The sequence below is a fragment of the Amyelois transitella genome, chromosome 28, assembly GCF_032362555.1.
Source record: "Amyelois transitella isolate CPQ chromosome 28, ilAmyTran1.1, whole genome shotgun sequence".
NCBI lineage: Eukaryota > Metazoa > Arthropoda > Insecta > Lepidoptera > Pyralidae > Amyelois > Amyelois transitella.
The window spans coordinates 4,075,033-4,095,297 of record NC_083531.1 but is presented as its reverse complement, the minus strand read 5'-3'; the positions used below and the strand labels follow the sequence as shown (position 1 = coordinate 4,095,297).

Genomic DNA, 20,265 nt, shown 5'->3' with positions numbered 1-20,265 from the left:
AATACCTCTGCACGTCGAGTGTGCACTGTTCCTGCCCTTGAACCAGAGATCCTGGATTCGATCCCCGGCCAGGTACTGATGAAAAATGAATTTTTCCGATTGGCTGAAAGAGGCGACTAAATTTCAAAATAAAACGAGTTTAAAAAAGCAACTGATGAAAAATGAATTTTTCCGATTGGCTGAAAGAGTCGAATGAATTTCAAAATAAAAAGTGTTTAAAAAAAAAACAACATTTATTTGTGTAAATCATTGAAACAAATTATTTTTGTTAAATTGTAAAAATAAATTACATATTCATAATTGCATCGCTCCGATTGTTATTTTAAAAATATAAATATGAAACAATATTTTTCCCCATAATTGCTGTATTGTGCTCAATAAATATATTACTAATACTATTTCAGAGACTTATTAAGTTGACGAATGAAGCTTCAGTAAGTCTTAGCACTCTTTTAAGGCTGGTGTCCATATTTTCGTTCTGTTTTTTAAAGAGGAATTCTGAGTCCGTTTTGAAGAGCGTCTAGTTCTGTTCCTTGAAGGGGACGGTAGCCTTAAGCTGGTTACATGCTTAGGTAGTTTGTAGTTCTTTTAAAAATACTAATTATATTTTAGACAAAACTTTAATTCAATTTATTCAAATGTAAAATGATGTGAAAAAGTGTCTTTTAAGGTTTATTTAATTATAAAATATTGATTTAGATTTTAAAACTTGACCACAAGTGTGTCTAAATAAATAAAAAAACAAAGTGTGTGTTAGCTGAAAACTGAATAAAGTGAAGGTTTTCACTAAATACTCCTTAATATAATTTAAACAATTTCATTGTAGCTCTAAATACATAATAAGATCTACAAAAATAGGCGGACAGAGATCCAAAAGCTATTTAAGTAAATAAAATAAAAAAATACGTTTCCATTGTTTTTGTTTTAAAGTACGCAATCCTAAAAATTTTTAACGCATTCTCAATGCTTTTTATGTGCACTGCCTTTTTGATTCAGAATATTCCTCCAGAAATCCCGATTGGGATAAGTCCGCCATTGTACATATTCTTCTAAATCCAATGACTGTTTTGTAATTTTGTTATATACTTCTTTTTACATACATACATACATATGGTCACGTCTATATCCCCTACGGGGTAGACAGAGCCAACAGTCTTGAAAAGACTGAAATACTTCTTTTTATGTGCAAATAAACAGTTTACAAACAAACAAGACTTAAAATTATATCTACTACTATCTATCGACTACTGAGTAGAGTGTTTTCTAAAATGTTTAATATAATTACTATTATCATTAAATCTACGTTGACACACACTACATTCGTAAGGTTTCTGACCCGTGTGTATCTTGGAATGCCTATTCAGAGACCCTTTCTCGCTGAACTTACGCAAACACACACCGCATTCGTAGGGTTTCTCACCCGTGTGTTTCCTCAGATGTTTTACCAAATTTCCGTTTTGACTAAACCTTCTTGGGCACATGTTACATTGGTAAGGATTTTCATTCGTATGTTTCCTAAAATGTGTCCTCAGATTACTGATCTGATTGAATCTCCGTTGACATATATTGCATTCGTACGGTTTCTCGCCTGTGTGTTTTCTTATATGTATAATTAAATTACTGTTATGGTTAAATCTGCGCTGACAGACGTTACACTCGTAAGGTTTCTCGCCTGAATGTACTTTAAAGTGCCTATTTAGAGAGCCTTTCTCGCTGTATTTGCGTAAACATATATTGCATTCGTAAGGTTTCTCGCCGCTGTGTGTGCGCGAATGTATTTTCAAATTGCCTAAAAATTTGAATCTTTGTTTACATGTGTTACATTCATATGGTTTCTCGCCGGTTTGAGTTTTTGGATGTTGCTTTTTCTCTCTCGCTTTCTTCGTTGTCTGTCTCTTCGTACCTGTGGGAAAAAAATATCTTATTTCACTAAATTTCAGTATTGGTTATTACTTGTTGCCGCCCGGTTCCCTGCATCAATATAGAAAAGAATAGGACCACTCCGTCTCTTTCCCATGGGTGTCGTAAAAGGCGACTAAGGGATAGGCTTATAAACTTGGGATTCTTCTTTTAGGCGATGGGCTAGCGACCTGTCACTATTTGAATCTCAATTCTATCATTAAGCCAAATAGCTGAACGTGGCAGTCAGTTCAGTCCTTTCAAGACTGTTGGCTCTGTCTACCCCGCAAGGGATATAGACGTGAACATATGTATGTATGTAAGTATTTAATAAATCTTAAATGAACTTCGTGTAAATAAAAATAAATTTACTAAGCAATTTATAATGCAAGTGAACAAAGCAAGTGAATATAGTTGTTATTACCTTTTGTATAAAGTTGTTTTTCGCTCGAGTCGTCCGTGTCGCTGCTATCAGCCGTCGTGTAAGCATCAGACACGTTTTGTGTAGTAACTGAAAAAATATTATTTTTTATTTCTATTTATTAATGAAAATAAAACTTATAAGTTACGCTTTGTCGACTTCAAATTATGTATATGTATATAATTTGTAGTATATCGCATTAACTTCCGTTACCGCGGAATTTTGTGAATCAGCCGCCTAAAGGCACCCCTACACCACAATAATAATAAGCCGACATATATCACTTGCGGGGTAGAGAGAGCCAACAGTCTTGAAAAGACTGATAGGCCACGGTCAGCTGTTTGGCTTAATGATAGAGTTGAGATCCAACTAGTGACAGGTTGCTAGCCCATCGCTTAAAAGAATCTCAAGTTTATACGCCTATTCCTCAGTCGCCTTTTACGACATCAATAGGAAAGACATGGAGTGGTCCTATTTTTTTTTTCTATTAGAACCACACGGCCGGACATAAGAAGCCATCTTTCTTTATAACAAAAGTTACCAGAGGGCTTCTTCATGTTGGCTGCGGCCTGAGAACATTCATATATACCAACATAATAAAAATAAATTATTTCTTCCTCTTGTCTTTAGTACCGTGTTGCATCCTCGCCACTATGGAAAGGCGCCCGCGGTATACCTTTTACTATGGATCCCGGATTGCATAGATCAATCAGGTTTTAACATGAAGCAACTCACATCTGACCACTGTGACTTTTAGCAGGTAAACCTAACCTGTATTGGATCAATCATGGCTACACATCCAAATACCTGAATGTGCATGTTTCCTCACCATGTTTTCCCTCACCATAAAAGCATCGGTGAGTATTAATTAGTTGACATACTAACTACTATACTATATTTATTATCCAAGCTCAAACACAGACTATTTTTCTGGGAATTCCATGGGAATTCAAATCATAGTTTCATTAGTTCTACATTCATTCATGTTTTTTAATGTAGACAATGTGCATTCATCCACGATTTAGATTAAAGAGATCTATATTTGTAAATTGACGTCCGATGAAAATGCTGCAGTGTAGTTTGTTCCGCCGCTTCTTCTACACATGCGCTTTGGAAGCGGTAGTAGTTATAATTAGATTTAAGTTATGTGACGTCAAAAAGTGATCCAATTTTGAATCATAGATTTGCTGGCCCAAGAAAAAAAGATAGTGGAGGAATGATAATTAATGAAAATATAAGCTCCAGGCTAATAAAATTACGCAGTAATTATTTAAAAGAACCATACCCTCCTCGCATACTTGGGTGGTACCCTCGGTCATGTCAGGGTAGCAGTAGTGGTTCAGCGGTGAGATGCAGTACGCTGAAGACATGGAGGTGGTGCCCAAGGGGTCCATCATGGCCACCGACTTGGGTGTGATCTGGTAACGTAAGTTATTGACTGTTTCGTTTCAATACATAAAGTCACGCCTCTTTCCTGGCGGTTTTGGGTACTTTTTTTAACTGTTTAGTGTCAAAATAAGTAATAATCACAGATTCAGATAGTCCCTTTTTACATATAATACACACATATATACATAAATCAGATGGCAGGTGGAAAGAGGTAGTCTCTGCCTACCCCTCCGGGAAAGAGGCGTGATTTTATGTATGTATGTATGTATATACATAAATCACGCCTCTTTCCTGGAGAGGTAGGCAGAGACTACAATGTTCTTACCACAATCCCTGCATACTTATTTCGCTTCATTCACATTTATATCTCTCGTTATGCAAGCTTAGTTTCGTGTACTCTCGACCTGATCTTTTGCCGGAACGTATCCGATTTGATTAAGGTACATTCATCTAGGCATTTCCATACAACCTGTCTCATTTACCAGCAAAGAACCAACCTCCATATACCGCTGCAGTATCTCCGTCAGTATGTTGTTGGCTTTGACGGACGTTAAGATCATATTGTAGCACTTGTTGAGTTGAGCGTAACAGATGTAGCAGAACGCTATCGGCCTCATATCTGCGTGAAGCTGAAATGTTTAGTGTTTTATAAATAAAATGAGTTTAGGTTATATTGGTGTCTAGTATTGCATAATCTATTCATCATCATCATCATTAATTTATTTACTAGAGAGCGCCCACAGCTTAAAATTACAAAATCGTTTATTAGTGGATGTCTGCTAATTACAATCTTATCTTCCTGCCAAATGTCATATATATGGCTCAGTAGATTTTGTGATTAGTGCCCGAGTGAATGTGTTTTTTGCTTTTTTTATATAGATTACTAAATAGAGTTGGTGTAAAACCTGTCGACACAATACTAACAGTGAGCCATAAAATTTGGGTCAAATCTGCGAAATTTTTCTAAGTCCCAAAAAGTACGCACCCTTTCGTATACCCTAACCAAAATTTGTTTAAAATAATTTTTGAAAGAAAAGTTAAGTTGAGTGTAGTGTAATAAGAGCTACGAGTCTTACCGGCATATTCGTAATTTTCTCATAAACCCCATGCAATGGAGTGTTTAAAATGGAATACAAATTTAGATTTGTTGCCAGACACATTCTACACACAGACATGTTTTATTTTGTATTTTTACTGTCTAGCCTTGTCGTAGTTTGAAAGAAGTATAATATTTCTTCTCTTGGATTTTGTTTGTGAACCATAACAGACGATAGAAATTAAAACTCGGCTTGCAAGCAAAATTAGCTTGCAAGTCAATCTGCAAACTAGTGCAATGCAAACAAACAAATTCCCTCATATTGATTTGACATGACTGACTGACATTAATAGAAGGATGTGACATTGACAAACGTCATGACAAGTGTTCCCCCAAGCTGTTATAAGCGCCTGTGCTATGTTTTGGTTGCGAGAAAAAAAAACCGGTGAAGTGCGTGCCGGACCGCGCGAATTGTAGTGTCTCCGATTTCATTTTATATGTTGGTCACCCATAACTTATTCGTTTTTACCTTAGTTTTTACTTTCTGCTCAGCTCTGACATATATATAACGTTATACTTATCTACTGCTGCAATTTTTTTATGAGTCCATATAACCGCCGAGCTTGCATGAAGAGAGTTATGAATGTGGATGAAGCAAAGGAAGTATGCAGGGATCGTGGCAAGTGGAAAGAGGTAGTCTCTGCCTACCCCTCCGGGAAAGAGGCGTGAGTTTATGTATGTATGTATGTATGTATGTCCATATAAATAACCATTGAGCAGATAGAAGGGTGGACACTTATATACCAAATATTTCAGAATCGCATCTCTTAATCAAGAAATGGTATTTTAAACTTCATAATTTTTTTAAAAGAGCTATTAAATGATACACCACCTTGCAGTTAGTGAAGAAAATAAATTACCCCCATCTTTATTTGTTTGGGAGCAAACTTAAGAAAAAAACTAATTTCTTAGAGCTTAAGGGTTCCTTTTTTACGGAACCCTAAAATCCTGACAGTGATAGCCGTCAATGTCTTAAATATCAGATTATTCTTATATTGTTTGGTTTATGATCTTCCTATTGTGCGGAAAAACTAAGGAAATATTCATTTATATTAAATAAATAAAATTATTAAACTATTGATATCTTGTTCTATTTATATAAATTGTATAGTAGATGATTAATTAGGCAGATTTAAAAGTAATATGAATCTCTTTGTCGACGAATGTTATAGGCTTTGGGCTTTTAACAAAAATATTATTCTTGCAGTGTTTAGGTTCTGCCCAATGTTTTTATGCTAACAAAAATTGAATTAATATATCCTCAAAATGAAGTGCGCCGTAATCGGATGTTCATATCATTCGACTAAGGAAATTGGTTGTGGAGAAATAACATTTCACGCGTTAGTAATAATAAATATATTTTAAGTTACCTACTCTTAAATTTTCATAAAACGTTAATATTATAAGTGTACCGTACCTCATATTCTGTAGAAGATACTGGTTTTTTGTAGATTGTCGATTATTATTTTTCTTTTATATACCTAGGTAAGTAGGTAATATTTTACCTGTAGTTTCGCCCGCGCGAATGTAGCGCTACCTATAAAAGATTACAGATCTTTCGCAAATCCCATGGGTCCTATAGTTTTTACCGGGATGAAAAGTGCACTATGCTCTTCTTCAGAATTATATACATGCAAAATTAAAAAATAAACTTGCTTTCACATTCATTATTTTAGTTGTAATTACATATCAAACATTTAACAGTATTTGTATTTAATTTTGTTTATAATAATATGTGTAATGGATAGATGAATACCCTTTATTGGACATAAATGATAACAAAAATTACTTATCCCTAACTTAATACTAAGGTGATGTACAAAAGCCTTATCAAATTTTAATATAATATACTAAATAAAATATATTCTTCTTCTTAAATTTAAAAGTTAACTCTTGTTAGTGGAGACATGTAGAATTTCATCCATTCATCTCTATTCTCTGTTAATTTTATTTCTGTCTGTACTGTCGAGCTTGCGGGAAGAAAGTTATGAATGTAGATAAAGCGAAAGAAGTATGCAGGGATCGTGGCCAGTGGAATGATGTAGTCTCTGCCTACCACTCCGGGAAAGAGGCATGATTAATACTTACCAATTAAAATTCTCATACATACATACATATAATCACGTCTATATCCCTTGCGGGGAAGGCAGAGCCAACAGTCTCGCAAAGACTGATAGGCCACGTTCAGCTACCTGGCCTTAAGATAGAATTGAGATTCAAATAGTGACAGGTTGCTAGACCATCGCCTAAAAAAATAATCCCAAGTTTGTAAGCCTATCCCTTTGTCGCCTTTTACGACATCCACGGGAAAGAGATGGAGTGGTCCTATTCTTTTTTGTATTGGTGCCTGCAACCACACGGCACAACGGCAACTTAAAATTCTCCTTGCATCAATTACAGAGTTCCAACAAATGTACTTCTGAGAGAACAATGGCTAAAGGTCATTGACATGAACAAAACATCACAGAGAATGTATGTTTGTTCGTTACATTTCAACTATTTTGACATTCTTCCATCTGGTGACCTTATGGTTGGTGCTGTACCTGAAATATTGCAGGTAAGATAACTTTTCTGAATGCATGTTATCACGTCTTTATCTATACTAATATTATAAAGCTGAAGAGTTTGTTTGTTTATTTGTGTGTTTGTTTGAACGCGCTAATCTCAGGAACTACTGGATCGAATTTAAAAATTATTTTTGTGTTGAATAGATCATTTATCGAGGAAGGCTTTAGGCTATATAACATCATGCTGCAACTATTAGGAGCGAAGAAATAATGGAAAATATGAAAAAAAAAACGGGGAAAACTATTAACCCGCGAGGGCTTCAATGATGCCCAAAATAACTATTCCATGCGGACGGAGTCGCGGGCACAGCTAGTCCCTTATATAGAGCAGACAGAACCAGAATGGCCACATTCAGCTGCATGACTATCAGTCTTTTCAAGATTGTCCTGTCCAACCCGCAAGGGATATAGATGTGACTATTATGTATGTATGTATATAACAGTTTTCCATTGGGTTAAGCAGAAAACCTTTGTGTGGGTGACAAAATATAATAAACATTTATAAATACTACATATAGTATTATATACTAAATATATATGTATGTACCTATATATCTACCATACTAATTATATATTTATATATTTATATAATATATTTGCAGCAGATTACATACAGAGATAAGTTACGATACATACATACATATAATCACGCATATGTCCCTTGCGGGGTAAACAGAGCCAACAGTCTTGAAAAGACTGATAGGCCACGTTCAGCTATTTGGCTTAAAGAAAGAATTGAGATTCAAATAGTGACAGATTGCTAGCCCATCGCCTATGAGAAGAATCTCAAGTTTATAATCCTATCCCTTAGTCGCCTTTTACGATTAGTTACGATATCTGAAATAAATCGAGTGACGCTGGCATTTTTTCGCACCAAATTAAAAAAAGGTAATAATAAACTAATTTCTTTGATATTTTTTTCAGACCTGCCTAATATGTTTATCTGTAGGAAGGAAACTGTATGATATGAACAATAATAATAATTTGAATAAAGCATATGAAGAAATTACTGGACTAATGGTAAGTGGTTGTGCGTTTTTCGGGCAATTAAACATACATACTATGATCACGTCCCTTGCGGGGTAGACGGAGCCAACTGTCTTGAAAAATCTGAAAGGCATTAGCTGTATGGCTTAATGGTAGAATTCAGATTCAAATAGTGACAGGTTGCTAGCTCATCGCCTACAAGAATAATAACGACCTTGTTAGCCTACCCTTAGTCGCGTTTTACGATATCCATGGGAAAGATACGGAGTGGTTCTATACTAAATACCACATATTGTGTGGGTGGCTATTCTAAAGTGCAGAAAATCACACGGCACTTTGTCCAGTGTCAGACGGCCTCTGTGGCGAAGCGGTAGTGCGCTTGTCTGTGACACCGGAGGTCCCGGGTTCGAATCTCGGCCAGGGCATGATGAGAAACGAACTTTCTCTGATCGGCCTGGGTCTTGGATGTTTATCTATATAAGTATTTATTATAAAATATAGTATCGTTGAGTTAGTATCTCGTAACACAAGTCTCGAACTCACTTCGAGGCTAACTCAATCTGTGTAATTTGTACCGTATATATTTATTTATTTATTATTTATTTAGGTGTGGGATTCAGAAAGTCTACCTCGGAAGCTATGCTGGGAATGCACTCATAGATTGTTGACTAGCTACCGGCTGAGACTCAAGGCGCATCGGAGTCACCACGCGCTGACTGAGGCGGCCAAGTCGAACACATTTGTAAGTTTATAATCTATACTAATATTATAAAGCTGAAGATTTTGTGTGTTCGTTTGTTTGTTTGTTTGAACGCGCTTATCTCAGGAACTACTGGTTCGAATTGAAAAATTATTTTTGTGTTGAATAGACCATTTATCGGGGAAGGCTTTAGGCTATATAACATCACGCTGCAACTATGAGGAGCGAAGAAGTAATGGAAAATGTAAAAAAAATTGGGGAAATTATTAATCCTTGAGGGCTTCAATGGTCAAAATAACTATTCTACGCGGACGAAGTCGCGGGCACAGCTAGTCTTTGCTAATATTTTTCTACCTACTGACTTTTTGTCCCGGTCGCATCCTCACCACTCTGGAGAGGAGCCCGGGGTGTGCCTTTGACCATGGATCCTGGACTGGGTGAGTCAGGTTTTTACATGAAGCGACTCCCGTCTGACCTCCGCAACCTTTGCAGGGGAATCTTACCCGTATTGGATCGATGATTTTTACACATCCAGTTGCCTGAATGTGCAGGTTTCCTCACGATGGTTTCCCTCATCGTAAGAGCCTAACTTAGGTATATAATAAATGCGAAATGGTCATGTTACTAAAGGAGCCTTAAATATGGAAATGGAAGGTTTTAGATATATATGGAAATATCGAATGAAATCTTTTTCTCATGGATGTCGTAAAAGGCGACTAAGGAATAGCCTTATAAATTTGGGATTTCTCTTTCAGGCGACGGGCTAGCAAACTGTCGCTATTCGAATCTGTTGAAGACTGTTGGCTCTGTCTACCCCGGAAGGGATACAGACGTGATTATATGGATGTATGTAATGTATATGTATATTTATGTACATCAAAGAAAAAGAAAATAAGAACTTAAACTAAAGAGAAATTCAGTACAAGGGCACTACTTTATTCTAGAGATTTTTTTTAATATTTTAGCTCACCACAGATGTTATACTGAGTTTAGACCGCCCAGGAAATAATCTTACGACAACTCATACCCAAAAGTACAATATAGACGATTATCACGTCTATTTAGAAGAGAGCCAATTCGCTGACATCAAGCCGGAAGTCGATTTAAAAGATATCGATTTAAATGTTGAAATCGATTTGAAAAACGAAACGTTTTCCGACAACGAAGAACGGAGCGTTTCACCGGATTTCCTTATTGACGAGCAAATAGTCGTCACACCAGAGGATTTGAAAATAGAACAATTGGAAAATGAAACAAAAAAAGAAACGTCTAAAATCGATAAGCGAAGGAAGGGCATAGCGTTGGATGAATCGATATTCAAAATAACCGATTTGAGTTTGGAGGAACAACACGAGGAGATTCAAAAAAGGAAGGAATCTTCGAATTTTAAAAATTCTCAGTTCAAATGTATGGTTTGCTACAAAGGTTTTGGCGAAGAAGAATCTTATACAATGCATTTGTATAAGCATTCAGATGTAAGTACTCAAATATTTTTTTCCAATTTTCTAATCAAATCGCCGATGACTTGAGTTGATTGTTCCTTTTTTTAATTAAAATTAGATTTTTTTGATATGTGCCTTGTAGAGCCACTCCATCCCTATCCTATGGATGTCGTAATAGGCTACCAAGGGTTAAGCTAATAGGTATACTTGAATTTCTGCTTACATGCGATGGGCTTCCAACCAGTCACTATTTGAATCTCAATTCCATTATAAAGCCAGATGAAAGTGGCCTTTCAGTCTTTTGAAGACTCTGTCTACCCCGGAAGGGAAATAGACTTGATTGTAATGTATGTATGAACCTACCTGAACTGCTTCGAACGAAGCGGGCTCTGTTCACCCCGCAACGTGACGTGATTATATGTATTTATATATATATCCCACATTCTCATAAAAATTCCATTTCACTCTAAACCGTTAGGTATCTTTAAAAGCGTATATCTATTTTGTCGCAATGTTTCTTTTTTTTTTTTTACAAACATGGCCAGTAATAATGTTCGTTAATTTTTTTTTCAATTATATTTTTTTTTCTCTACAAGCGTGGCCACTAAAAAAAGGTTACATATTTCTTTTTTTTTTTACAGAAAGCAGGCACACACGAATGCGACATATGTAAGATACGTTTCAAAACTGCTCGCGATTTGAGAACACATCTCGTGTCGCACACGCAGAAGTTTAGCTGTAAAAGTTGTCCGTACGTCACTACAAGGAGGTAAGTTTGAAACTTGTTCAGTTCGCTCTCCCTTACTCGACTTTGTTGGATGTCGTCACAGCCATTCATGGTGGGACAGATGTGCCGTGTGGTTCCCGGCACTAATATAAAAAATAGAATAGGAGAAATTACGATATTTATGCACCATACCGCTCCAATATTCATCTCTCCTCTCAAGGTTCTACTGTAAGAGATTTCTATTGAAATAAGTATCACCAATTTTTACAAGAATTACTGTATTAAATATTTGTTGCCATATAAATTTGTAACTTTCTAGTTATTTCAAGTTGTAAAAAAAAATGTTAAAGGTGGACAACCCTTATCACTGACGGGTATGAAAAATAGATGTTGGCCGATTCTCAGACCTACTCAATATGCTCACAAAATTTTATGAGAATCGGTCTAGCCGTTTCGTAGGAGTACGGGAACAGACATTGTGACACGAGAATTTTATATATAAGATACCTATATAACGCCGTGTGGTTCCCGGCACCAATAAAAAAAAAGAATAGGACCACTCCATCTCGTTCCCATGGATGTCGTAAAAGGCGACTAAGGGATAGGCTTATAAACTTGGGATTCTTTTTTTAGGCGATGGGCTAGCAACCCGTCACTATTTGAATCTCAATTCTATCATTAAGCCAAACAGCTGAACGTGGCCTATCAGTCTTTTCAAGACTGTTGGCTCTGTCTACCCCGTAAGGGATAAAGACGTGATCATATGTATGTATGTATACCTATATATATATTTTAATTTCAGAAACGCGGCGAGAAATCATGAGAATTATCACAACGGCACTGTGCATTGTTGCCCGCATTGTTCAGAGCAGTTCAGGTAGATTCATGCATACATTATAATCACGTCTATATCCCCTGCGGGGTGGACAGAGCCGACGGTATAGAAAAGACTGATGGGCCACGTTCAGCTTTATGATAGAATTGAGATTCAAATAGTGACAGGTTGCTAGCCCGTCGCCTAAAAGAAGAATGTCATATTTTTGTGCCTTTTCCTTAGAAGCCTTTTACGACATCCACGGGAAAGAGATGGAGTGGTCCTGTTCTTTTTTTTTTATTGGTGCCGGGAACCACACGGCACACACATTGAACTTATTAATAGTAATAATTATTAGTGTTATAAATATATATATACATATATTTGTGACGGCCTCTGTGGCGCAGCGGTAGTATGCTTGTCTGTGTCCCGGGTTCGAATCCCGGCGAGGGCGTGATGAGAAACGAACTTTCTCTGATCGGCCTGGGTCTTGGATGTTTATCTAAACAAATAAGTATTTATTATAAAACATAGTATCGTTGATGTCAGTATCTCGTAACGCAAGTCTCGAACTCACTTCGAGACCGACTCACATCTTTGTAATTTGTCCCGTATATATATATATATATTTATTATACCTATTTATGCCGCTTCTTCTACACATGCGCTTCGGAAGCGGTAGTAGTTATAATTAGATTTAAGTGATGTGACGTCAATAAGTGATACCTTGTAGTATCCAATTTTGAAAATAAATCTATTCTATTCTATTCTATATTTTTTAGCAAGATATCAACATACATGAGCCACGTGCGCATCAAACACCCGTCCGACTTCGTCTGCGCTCTGTGCGGCAACTCGTTCGTCAGCCAGAAGGGGGTGGCGCTGCACAAGAAGCTGAAGCACCGGTTCGACGATCACGCGGTATGACCGAGGGGATTGATGGAAAAGTTTGATGCAAAAGATTGATGAAAGGGATTGATGAAAGGGATTGATGAAACTCAGATTATAAGCCAAGTGCTGTTTTATACTACACGGTAAAAGATTGATCAAAAAGTTTGATGGACGAGATTGATGAAAGGGATTGATGAGACTCAAATTATAAGCCAAGTACTGTTTTATACTATACGGTAAAAGATTGATCAAAAAGTTTGATGGACGAGATTGATGAAAGTTATTAACAGAAAGGAATGATGGGTTAGGTTGATGAATTAAATTGACAAGATTGAAAGACGTTATATCATTATGTAATTTGTACCTAACTATAGCTTTAGATCATTGCCGTGTGGTTCCCGGCACCAATGAAACAAAAATAATAGGACCACTTTGTCTCATTTCCCATAGATGTCGTAAAAGGCGACTAAGGGATAGACTTATAAACTTGGGATTCCTCTTTTAGGCGATGGGCTAGCAACCTGTCACTATTTGAATATCAATTCTATCTTAAAGCCAAACAGCTGAACGTGGCCTATCAGCGTTTTGAAGACTGTCGGCTCTGTCTACCCCGCAAGGCATATATAGACGTGATCATATGTATGTACGTATGTATGTTAATGATTCTCAAACTCTTTCCACAGATACCACCGGACGCCCCATACTGTGAACCGTGTGATATACGCTTTCAGAACACCAGAGCTTTGGAGAGACATCAGTTGTTATCTCCTAAACATAAGTGAGTTTATGTTATATATCCTACTATATACTATTATAAAGGCGAAAGTTTGTATGGATGTTTGTTACTCTTTCACGCAAAAACTACTGAACCGATTACCATGAAATTTGGTATGTAGGTAGCTGAAGACCCAGAATAACACATAGGCTACTTTTTATCCCAGAGTTCCCGCGGGATTGATAGCGTTTCCATGCGGACGAAGTCGCGGGCGGCCTCTAGTACATACATACATACATGGGTCGCGTCTACATCCCTTGCGGGGTAGACAGAGCGGACGGTCTCGAAATGCCTTATGATGGAATTGTGATACAAATTTTGACAGGTCGCTAGCCCGTCGTCTAAATGTAGAATGTAGATATGTAGTATCCTATAATAATGAATAAAAATTTTGAACTTTGATAATTATTTTTTTAATTTAAATCATTCGCTTCAGGTGATAAGGTTTATTTTTGCAGTGTTAGAGTGAAACCCACGAGACCACCTCGAGGTCCCAACAGGACTCGTCAGAAGGAAGAGGTCAACATCACAGAAGGTCCTATATGCTGTGAACAAGTGAGTGAATTAACGACAACGTCAACTTCACAAATATCCAAACTTAGTATGTGTGAGAAGTTGTCGGCCCATCGTCTTAAAGAATTCCAAGTTTTTGACAACTGTATTCCATTCAGTCTCGTTTATTTTATTCAATCTCGTTCATTTCATTCAATCTCGTTCATTTCGTTCCAATATCGTTAATTTCATTCAATCTCGTTCATTTCGTTCAATCTCGTTCATTTCGTTCAATCTAGTTCATTTCATTCAATCTAGTTCATTTCATTCAATCATGTTCATTTCATTCAATCTCGTTCATTCTCCTCTAACAGTGCGACGAGAAACTGCCGAACGCCGTTCTGTACTTCCAACACTTCCGTCGTTCACACCCCGACAAGAACAGAACGAACTTCCCCAGCACGGTGCGAGTGAGAGCGCAGTCCATGTGTGAGGTCTGCGGCAGAATGTTCCAGGTCAGTCGACCCTGCACTCCGTTGTGTTCACACAAACACACATATGTACGTGGGCTCGCTGGAAGAAATTTCTCTGGAAATAAGTAGTGCCTTTGTACTGAATTGTACTCTTTATTTTAAGTTTTATTATTATTTTCCATGATGTAAATAAATATATAAATAATACATACATATGGTCACGTCTATATCCCTTGCGGGGTAGACAGAGCCAACGGTCTTGAAATGACTGATCGGCCACGTTCAGCTATTTGGCTTAATGATAGAATTGAGATTCAAATAGTGACAGGTTGCTAGCCCGTCGCCTAAAAAAAGAATCCCAAGTGTGTAAGCCTATCCCTCAGACGCATTTTATGACATCCATGTTGATGAGATGGAGTGGTCCTATTATTTTTTCTATTGGTGCCGAGAACCGTAAGAATTTAGGAGGAAGAAGCTAAGAGCTAGCAAGAATTGATTCTATACATACAAATATATATAAATGACGCCCATTTCCCGGAGGGGTAGAGGCAGAGACCGCATCTTTCCACTTGCCACGTTCCCTGCACACTTTCTTCGTTTCATCCACATTCATAACTGTCTTCATGCAAGCTAGGTGGTTTCGGGTACTCTTGACCTGACCCTATGCCAATTGATTCTACATACATACATATAGTCACGTCTATATCCCTTGCGGGGTAGACAGAGCCAACAGTCCCAAAAAGACTGATAGGCCACGTTCAGCTTTTTGGCTCTATGATAGAATTGAGATTCAAGTAGTGACAGGTTGCTAGCCCATCGCCTCAAAGAAGAATCCCAAGTTTAAAAGCGTATCCCTTAGTCGCCTTTTACGACATCCACGGGAACGAGATGGAGTGGTCCTATTCTCTTTTGCAATTGGTGCCGGTAAACCACACGGCTAATCGATTCTATCAATTTCAAATGTCCCCTTCTCCTTCTCTTTTGCTGTTGGTGCCGGGAACCACACGGCTAATTGATTCTATCGTCCCCTCTCCACAGAGCCTAGCGCTGCTGACCGACCACAGCCACACGCACAGAGCCGAGCAGCAGTTCTCGTGCCCCCAGTGCAACAAGAGGTTCCAGCGGAAGTACCGCCTGGTGCAGCATCTGAAGCTTCACGCGGCCGTGAGGAAGACCTTCGCGTGCTCCGAGTGCGGCAAGCGGCTCAGCTCCAGCTCCAACTTGCAGCGGCACCGGGCGGTGGGGCTCTCTCTCTCTCTCTCTCTCTTTCTTTCTCTTCCCCTTCTCCGTTTCTCCCCCTCTCTCCTTCATGGTGTCTGTGCGACAAGCGGTATCTTTATCTCTCTCTTTCTCTCACTCCCTCTCTCTTTATCTCTCCCTCCCACTCTCTTGTTTATTGACAGTTTCAAAGCCTAAGTCAATCAATTGATTGATTGTTCGCAGACCCACACTCTCTCTCTATCATTTCGTTTATTTTTGTACATATTTTTGTTTCCTTTTTTGTCTTTTTGTTATGGTGTTCTTTGAATAAATTCTTTTTACTTTTACTTTTTTACTTTACTTCCCTCTCTCTCTCCCTCTCTTTCTCTCACTCTCAATCCCTCTCTCTTTCTCTCTCTCTGTATATAGACAGTTTCAAAGCCTAAGTCAATCGATTGATTGATTGTTCGCAGACCCACACCAGCTTAAAACCCTTCAAATGTGAAACGTGCGGGAAATGTTTCAAACACGCTAGCCAGCGGCGCGAGCACATAGCGTACGTTCACATGAAGAAGCCGTGGCCGAAGAGGAACAGGGGCGACAGGCGGGCGGTGAGCTTTTAACATATATATATATATATATATACAAATATACATACATATGCTTGTCTGTGACACCGGAGGTCCCAGGTTCATACATATATACCTACATACATATATATATATACATACATACATACATATGGTCACGTCTATATCCCTAGCGGGGTAGACAGAGCCAACAGTCTGGAAAAGACTGAATGGCCACGTTCAGCTATTTGGCTTTATGATAGAATAGAGATTAGAATAGTGACAGGTTGCTAGCCTATCGCCTAAAAAAGAATCCCAAGTGTGCCTATCTCTTAGTCGCCTTTTACGACATCCATGGGAAAGAAACGGAGTGGTTCTATTCTTTGGTTAACATGCGGGAAATGTTTCAAGCGCGCGAGCACATAGCGTACGTCCACATGAAGAAGCCGTGGCCGAAGAGGAACAGGGGCGACAGGCGGGCGGTGAGCTTTTAACATACATACATAGTATATATATATATATATATATATATATATATATATATATATATATATGCTTGTCTGTGTCACCGGAGGTCCCGGGTTCATAGATATATATATATGTATATATATATATAAATATAATAGCTGAACGTGGCCATTCAGTCTTTTAAAGACTATTTGCTCTGTTTACCCCACAAGGGATATAGACGTGACCATATGTATGTATATACATGAAACATGCGGGAAATGTTGAATGAATAATGTGTAGATGAATGAAGAAACCTTGGCCGAAGAGTAACAGACGGGTGGTGAGCTTTCGAATTAATTTAAATGATGAGTTTTTTTTTTGTTATTATAGGTAATCAAGGAGGCGACCAAAAAGTTTGTGTGTGTTAATCTATGTTCTTATATGTCTATGTACCAATATAAAAAAAAAAATAGGACCACTCCACCTCGTTCCCATGGATGTCGTTTAAGGCGACTAAGGGATAGGCTTAGGCTTATAAACTTGGGATTCTTCTTTTAAGCGATGGGTCTGTCACTATTTAAATCTCAATTCTATCATTAATTCTATCATAAACAGTTAGCCAAACACATTGTTTCCATTTACTAAACTTGACCGGTAATTGTGTATTGTTCTTTTTTAGTGTGACAACGAACAAATTATAATGTACTACTCTGTCAAGAAAGTAGCGGGAAAAGATCAATAATACACAAACTGTTTGTTATTCATCCAAATTTATTTTATCACCTTCAAAATATGCTCCTTTAGAAACGATACACTTACGCCAACGAATAATCCAATCATCAAAACATTTTTTAAACGCTGTTTCCGGAATTGAGGTCAGTTCTCGCCGCGAATTCTCTTTTATGTCTTCTACCGATTGAAAACGGGTGCCACGAAGTGGTAATTTGAGTTTAGGAAAAAGAAAAAAGTCGGCTGGAGCCATATCTGGTGAATATGGTGGTTGCTCGATGGTATTTGTTGAGTGTTTGGTTAAAAATTCGTTCACAATGATGGCCTTGTGCGAAGGTGCATTATCATGGTGCAAAATCCAAGAATTTTCTTTCCACAAATCTGGCCTTTTTCGTCGGATTTGCTCTCTTAAACGCCGCATAACACTCAAATAATATTCCTTATTTACCGTTTGACCTTCCGGCAAGAATTCCGAGTGCACAACACCGCGATAGTCAAAGAAAACAGTCAACATGACTTTGACTTTTGAACGACTTTGGCGTGGTTTTTTCGGTTTCGGTTCAGTTGGAAGGCGCCACTCCGAAGCTTGTTGACTAGTTTGCATGTCAAACTCGTAAACCCACGTCTCGTCACCAGTAACAATGCGTTTCATGAATGTTGGGTCGGAATTGACTCGTTCTAGCATGTCCTCAGCGACTCTCATGCGATTGAGTTTTTGAAAAAAATTCAGGTCTTTTGGGACTAGCCGAGCGGCAACATGTTTCATACCCAAATTATTAGTTAAAATGGTACGGATCGACTCGTGAGATACAGAAAGTTCGGTGGCTATCTCTCTCAAAGTTGAATGAGGATTTTCAGTCACTATTTCCTTCACTTTTGCGATGTTAACTTCAGTTGCAGACGTTGATGGCCTACCAGAGCGAGGCAAATCTTCCATCACATCTCGACCGCTTTTGAACGCTTTGTACCACTCATAAGCACGAGTTTTTGATAAAGTCGATTCACCGTAAGCCTTCTGTAACATTTTCAGTTACTCCGAACACGATATTCCATTGGCAATGCAAAATTTAAGACAAACTCTTTGTTCGATGTTTTTATCCATTATGAAATTAGCAATACACACTAGATATGATATAACTAAAAATAGCACTGTATTTAATGTAAACAACAGATGCAACTCAAACTCCGCGCCAAAATGGAAAACAGTTGTGCCAATCTAACAACAACAAAAAAAAACAAAAATTTGAATTTGGAACCATAAATAAATAATCCATTCCCGATACTTTTCTGACTGAATGTATGTCATAATTTTAAGTTCTCATGTAAGTGATGTAAATTATGTCTTAATGAGAATAAAAGTCTTTAAACCTAACCTAAACCTAAGCCAACCGGATAGGCGTGGCCATTCAGTCTTTTCATGACATATATATATAAATACATATATTATATATAAATAAATACTTATATATATATATACGTCTATATCTCCCGCGGGAGATAGATTCGTTCTCATTTGTTTGTGTATCTGTATGATATAGTTGATAAATAATAAATATTATTTTGTTATTTTTCAGGTCTTGCCAACGCACGGAACGAGCGAAGAGGATCCGCAAATGTGGCCGCATTGCGAATAGATTATCTTTAGGTTAGGAATAACATATATATGTATGTATATACTATATATTATATATTTCACTGTCGATATTATACTGGCGACGGGCTAGCAACCGTCACTATTTGAATCTCAATTCTATCGAATGATACAGCCAAACAGCTGAATGTGGCCTTTCAGACTGTTGGCTCTGTCTACCCCGCAAGGGATGTAGACGTAATGATATGCATGTATGTCGATACTATTGCTAATGTCGATATTGTAGATAATTTTGCCGTGTGGTTCCCGGCGCCAATCAATTTAAGAAGGAATAGGACCACTCCATTTCTTTCCTATGGATGTCGTAAATGGCGATTAGGGGATAAGCTTATAAACTTGGGATTCGTCTTACAGGCGATGGGCTAGCAACCTGCACTATTTGAATCTCAATTCTATCATTAAGCCAAACAGCTGAACACACTGTTAGTCTGTCAAGACTGCCGGCTCTGTCTACCTCGCAAGGGATATAGACGTGATTTTATGAATGAAGGACTTATAAATGTGGTAGGCTGATATTCGGTACCAGACGCCAAGGCGATGTCGCAATCTGATAATTATGTATTTATTTATTAAACCCTAATATATTCATATACATAAATAAATAATGTAAATACGAAAGATTTTTTTTTTTCCATTTTTCACCTACAACTCCGAACATTGACGAGGCGGAAGACGTGTGCACGGGTCGTGACAAGTGATCATGGAAAAATGTAGTCTCTGCCTACCCCACCGTGGAAGAAACGCGATTTTGTGCATGTATGAATCAACATTGGTCCATACCTACTCGTACATAAAATCTTTCCCATGGCTGTCGTAAAAGGCGACTAAGGGATAGGCTTATTATATACTTGGGATTCCTCTTTTCGGCGATGGGTTAGCAACCTGTCACTATTTAAATCTATTAAATCAGCAGTCTTTCAAGACTGCTGGCTTTGTCTACCCCGCAAGGGTTATAGATGTGATTTAATGGATAGTTGGTCCATGGGGAAACTT

The 20,265-nt window shown here is 37.8% G+C and overlaps 2 protein-coding genes across 4 annotated transcripts; one reads left to right on the top strand and one right to left on the bottom strand.

Annotated features, from left to right (window-relative positions):
* Nucleotides 1-257: 257 nt before the first annotated feature.
* On the bottom strand, nucleotides 258-5,056 carry LOC106138080 (zinc finger protein 37). The gene is made up of 5 exons (XM_013339115.2): nucleotides 4,786-5,056; nucleotides 4,207-4,338; nucleotides 3,606-3,738; nucleotides 2,324-2,410; nucleotides 258-1,903 (listed from the first exon to the last, which is right to left on the bottom strand). Exons 1-5 carry the CDS (start codon nucleotides 4,882-4,884, stop codon nucleotides 1,245-1,247), a joined length of 1,110 nt encoding a protein of 369 aa, XP_013194569.1. The 5' UTR covers nucleotides 4,885-5,056; the 3' UTR covers nucleotides 258-1,244.
* LOC106138077 (zinc finger protein ZFP2) lies at nucleotides 4,518-19,829 on the top strand. 3 transcript variants are annotated; one of them, XM_060952393.1, is made up of 14 exons: nucleotides 4,518-4,686; nucleotides 7,206-7,362; nucleotides 8,297-8,392; nucleotides 8,967-9,101; nucleotides 10,025-10,534; nucleotides 11,143-11,270; nucleotides 12,031-12,105; nucleotides 12,825-12,963; nucleotides 13,617-13,711; nucleotides 14,167-14,263; nucleotides 14,575-14,715; nucleotides 15,712-15,912; nucleotides 16,347-16,484; nucleotides 19,196-19,829. In XM_060952393.1, the coding sequence occupies exons 2-14, from the start codon at nucleotides 7,255-7,257 to the stop codon at nucleotides 19,253-19,255; spliced, it is 1,923 nt and encodes a 640-aa protein (XP_060808376.1). In that variant the 5' UTR covers nucleotides 4,518-4,686; nucleotides 7,206-7,254; the 3' UTR covers nucleotides 19,256-19,829. The 3 variants fall into 3 exon arrangements, with proteins under 3 accessions (XP_060808376.1, XP_013194558.1, XP_013194561.1); XM_013339104.2 differs by lacking the exon at nucleotides 4,518-4,686 and adding an exon at nucleotides 5,819-6,145; XM_013339107.2 differs by lacking the exons at nucleotides 4,518-4,686; nucleotides 14,575-14,715 and adding an exon at nucleotides 5,819-6,145.
* Nucleotides 19,830-20,265: the final 436 nt, after the last annotated feature.

Coding starts and splice junctions, on each gene's coding strand:
- LOC106138077 (XM_013339104.2), top strand. CDS start 6,072: ATGAAGTGCGCCGTAATCGGATGTTCATATCATTCGACTAAGGAAATT. Junction 10,535..11,142: donor ATTTGTATAAGCATTCAGAT/GTAAGTACTCAA, acceptor TTTTTTTTACAG/AAAGCAGGCACACACGAATG. Junction 12,106..12,824: donor CATTGTTCAGAGCAGTTCAG/GTAGATTCATGC, acceptor TATATTTTTTAG/CAAGATATCAACATACATGA.
- LOC106138080 (XM_013339115.2), bottom strand. CDS start 4,884: ATGTCTGTGTGTAGAATGTGTCTGGCAACAAATCTAAATTTGTATTCC. Junction 4,339..4,785: donor AGAAAATTACGAATATGCCG/GTAAGACTCGTA, acceptor TAAACATTTCAG/CTTCACGCAGATATGAGGCC. Junction 2,411..3,605: donor CACCCAAGTATGCGAGGAGG/GTATGGTTCTTT, acceptor ATATTTTTTCAG/TTACTACACAAAACGTGTCT.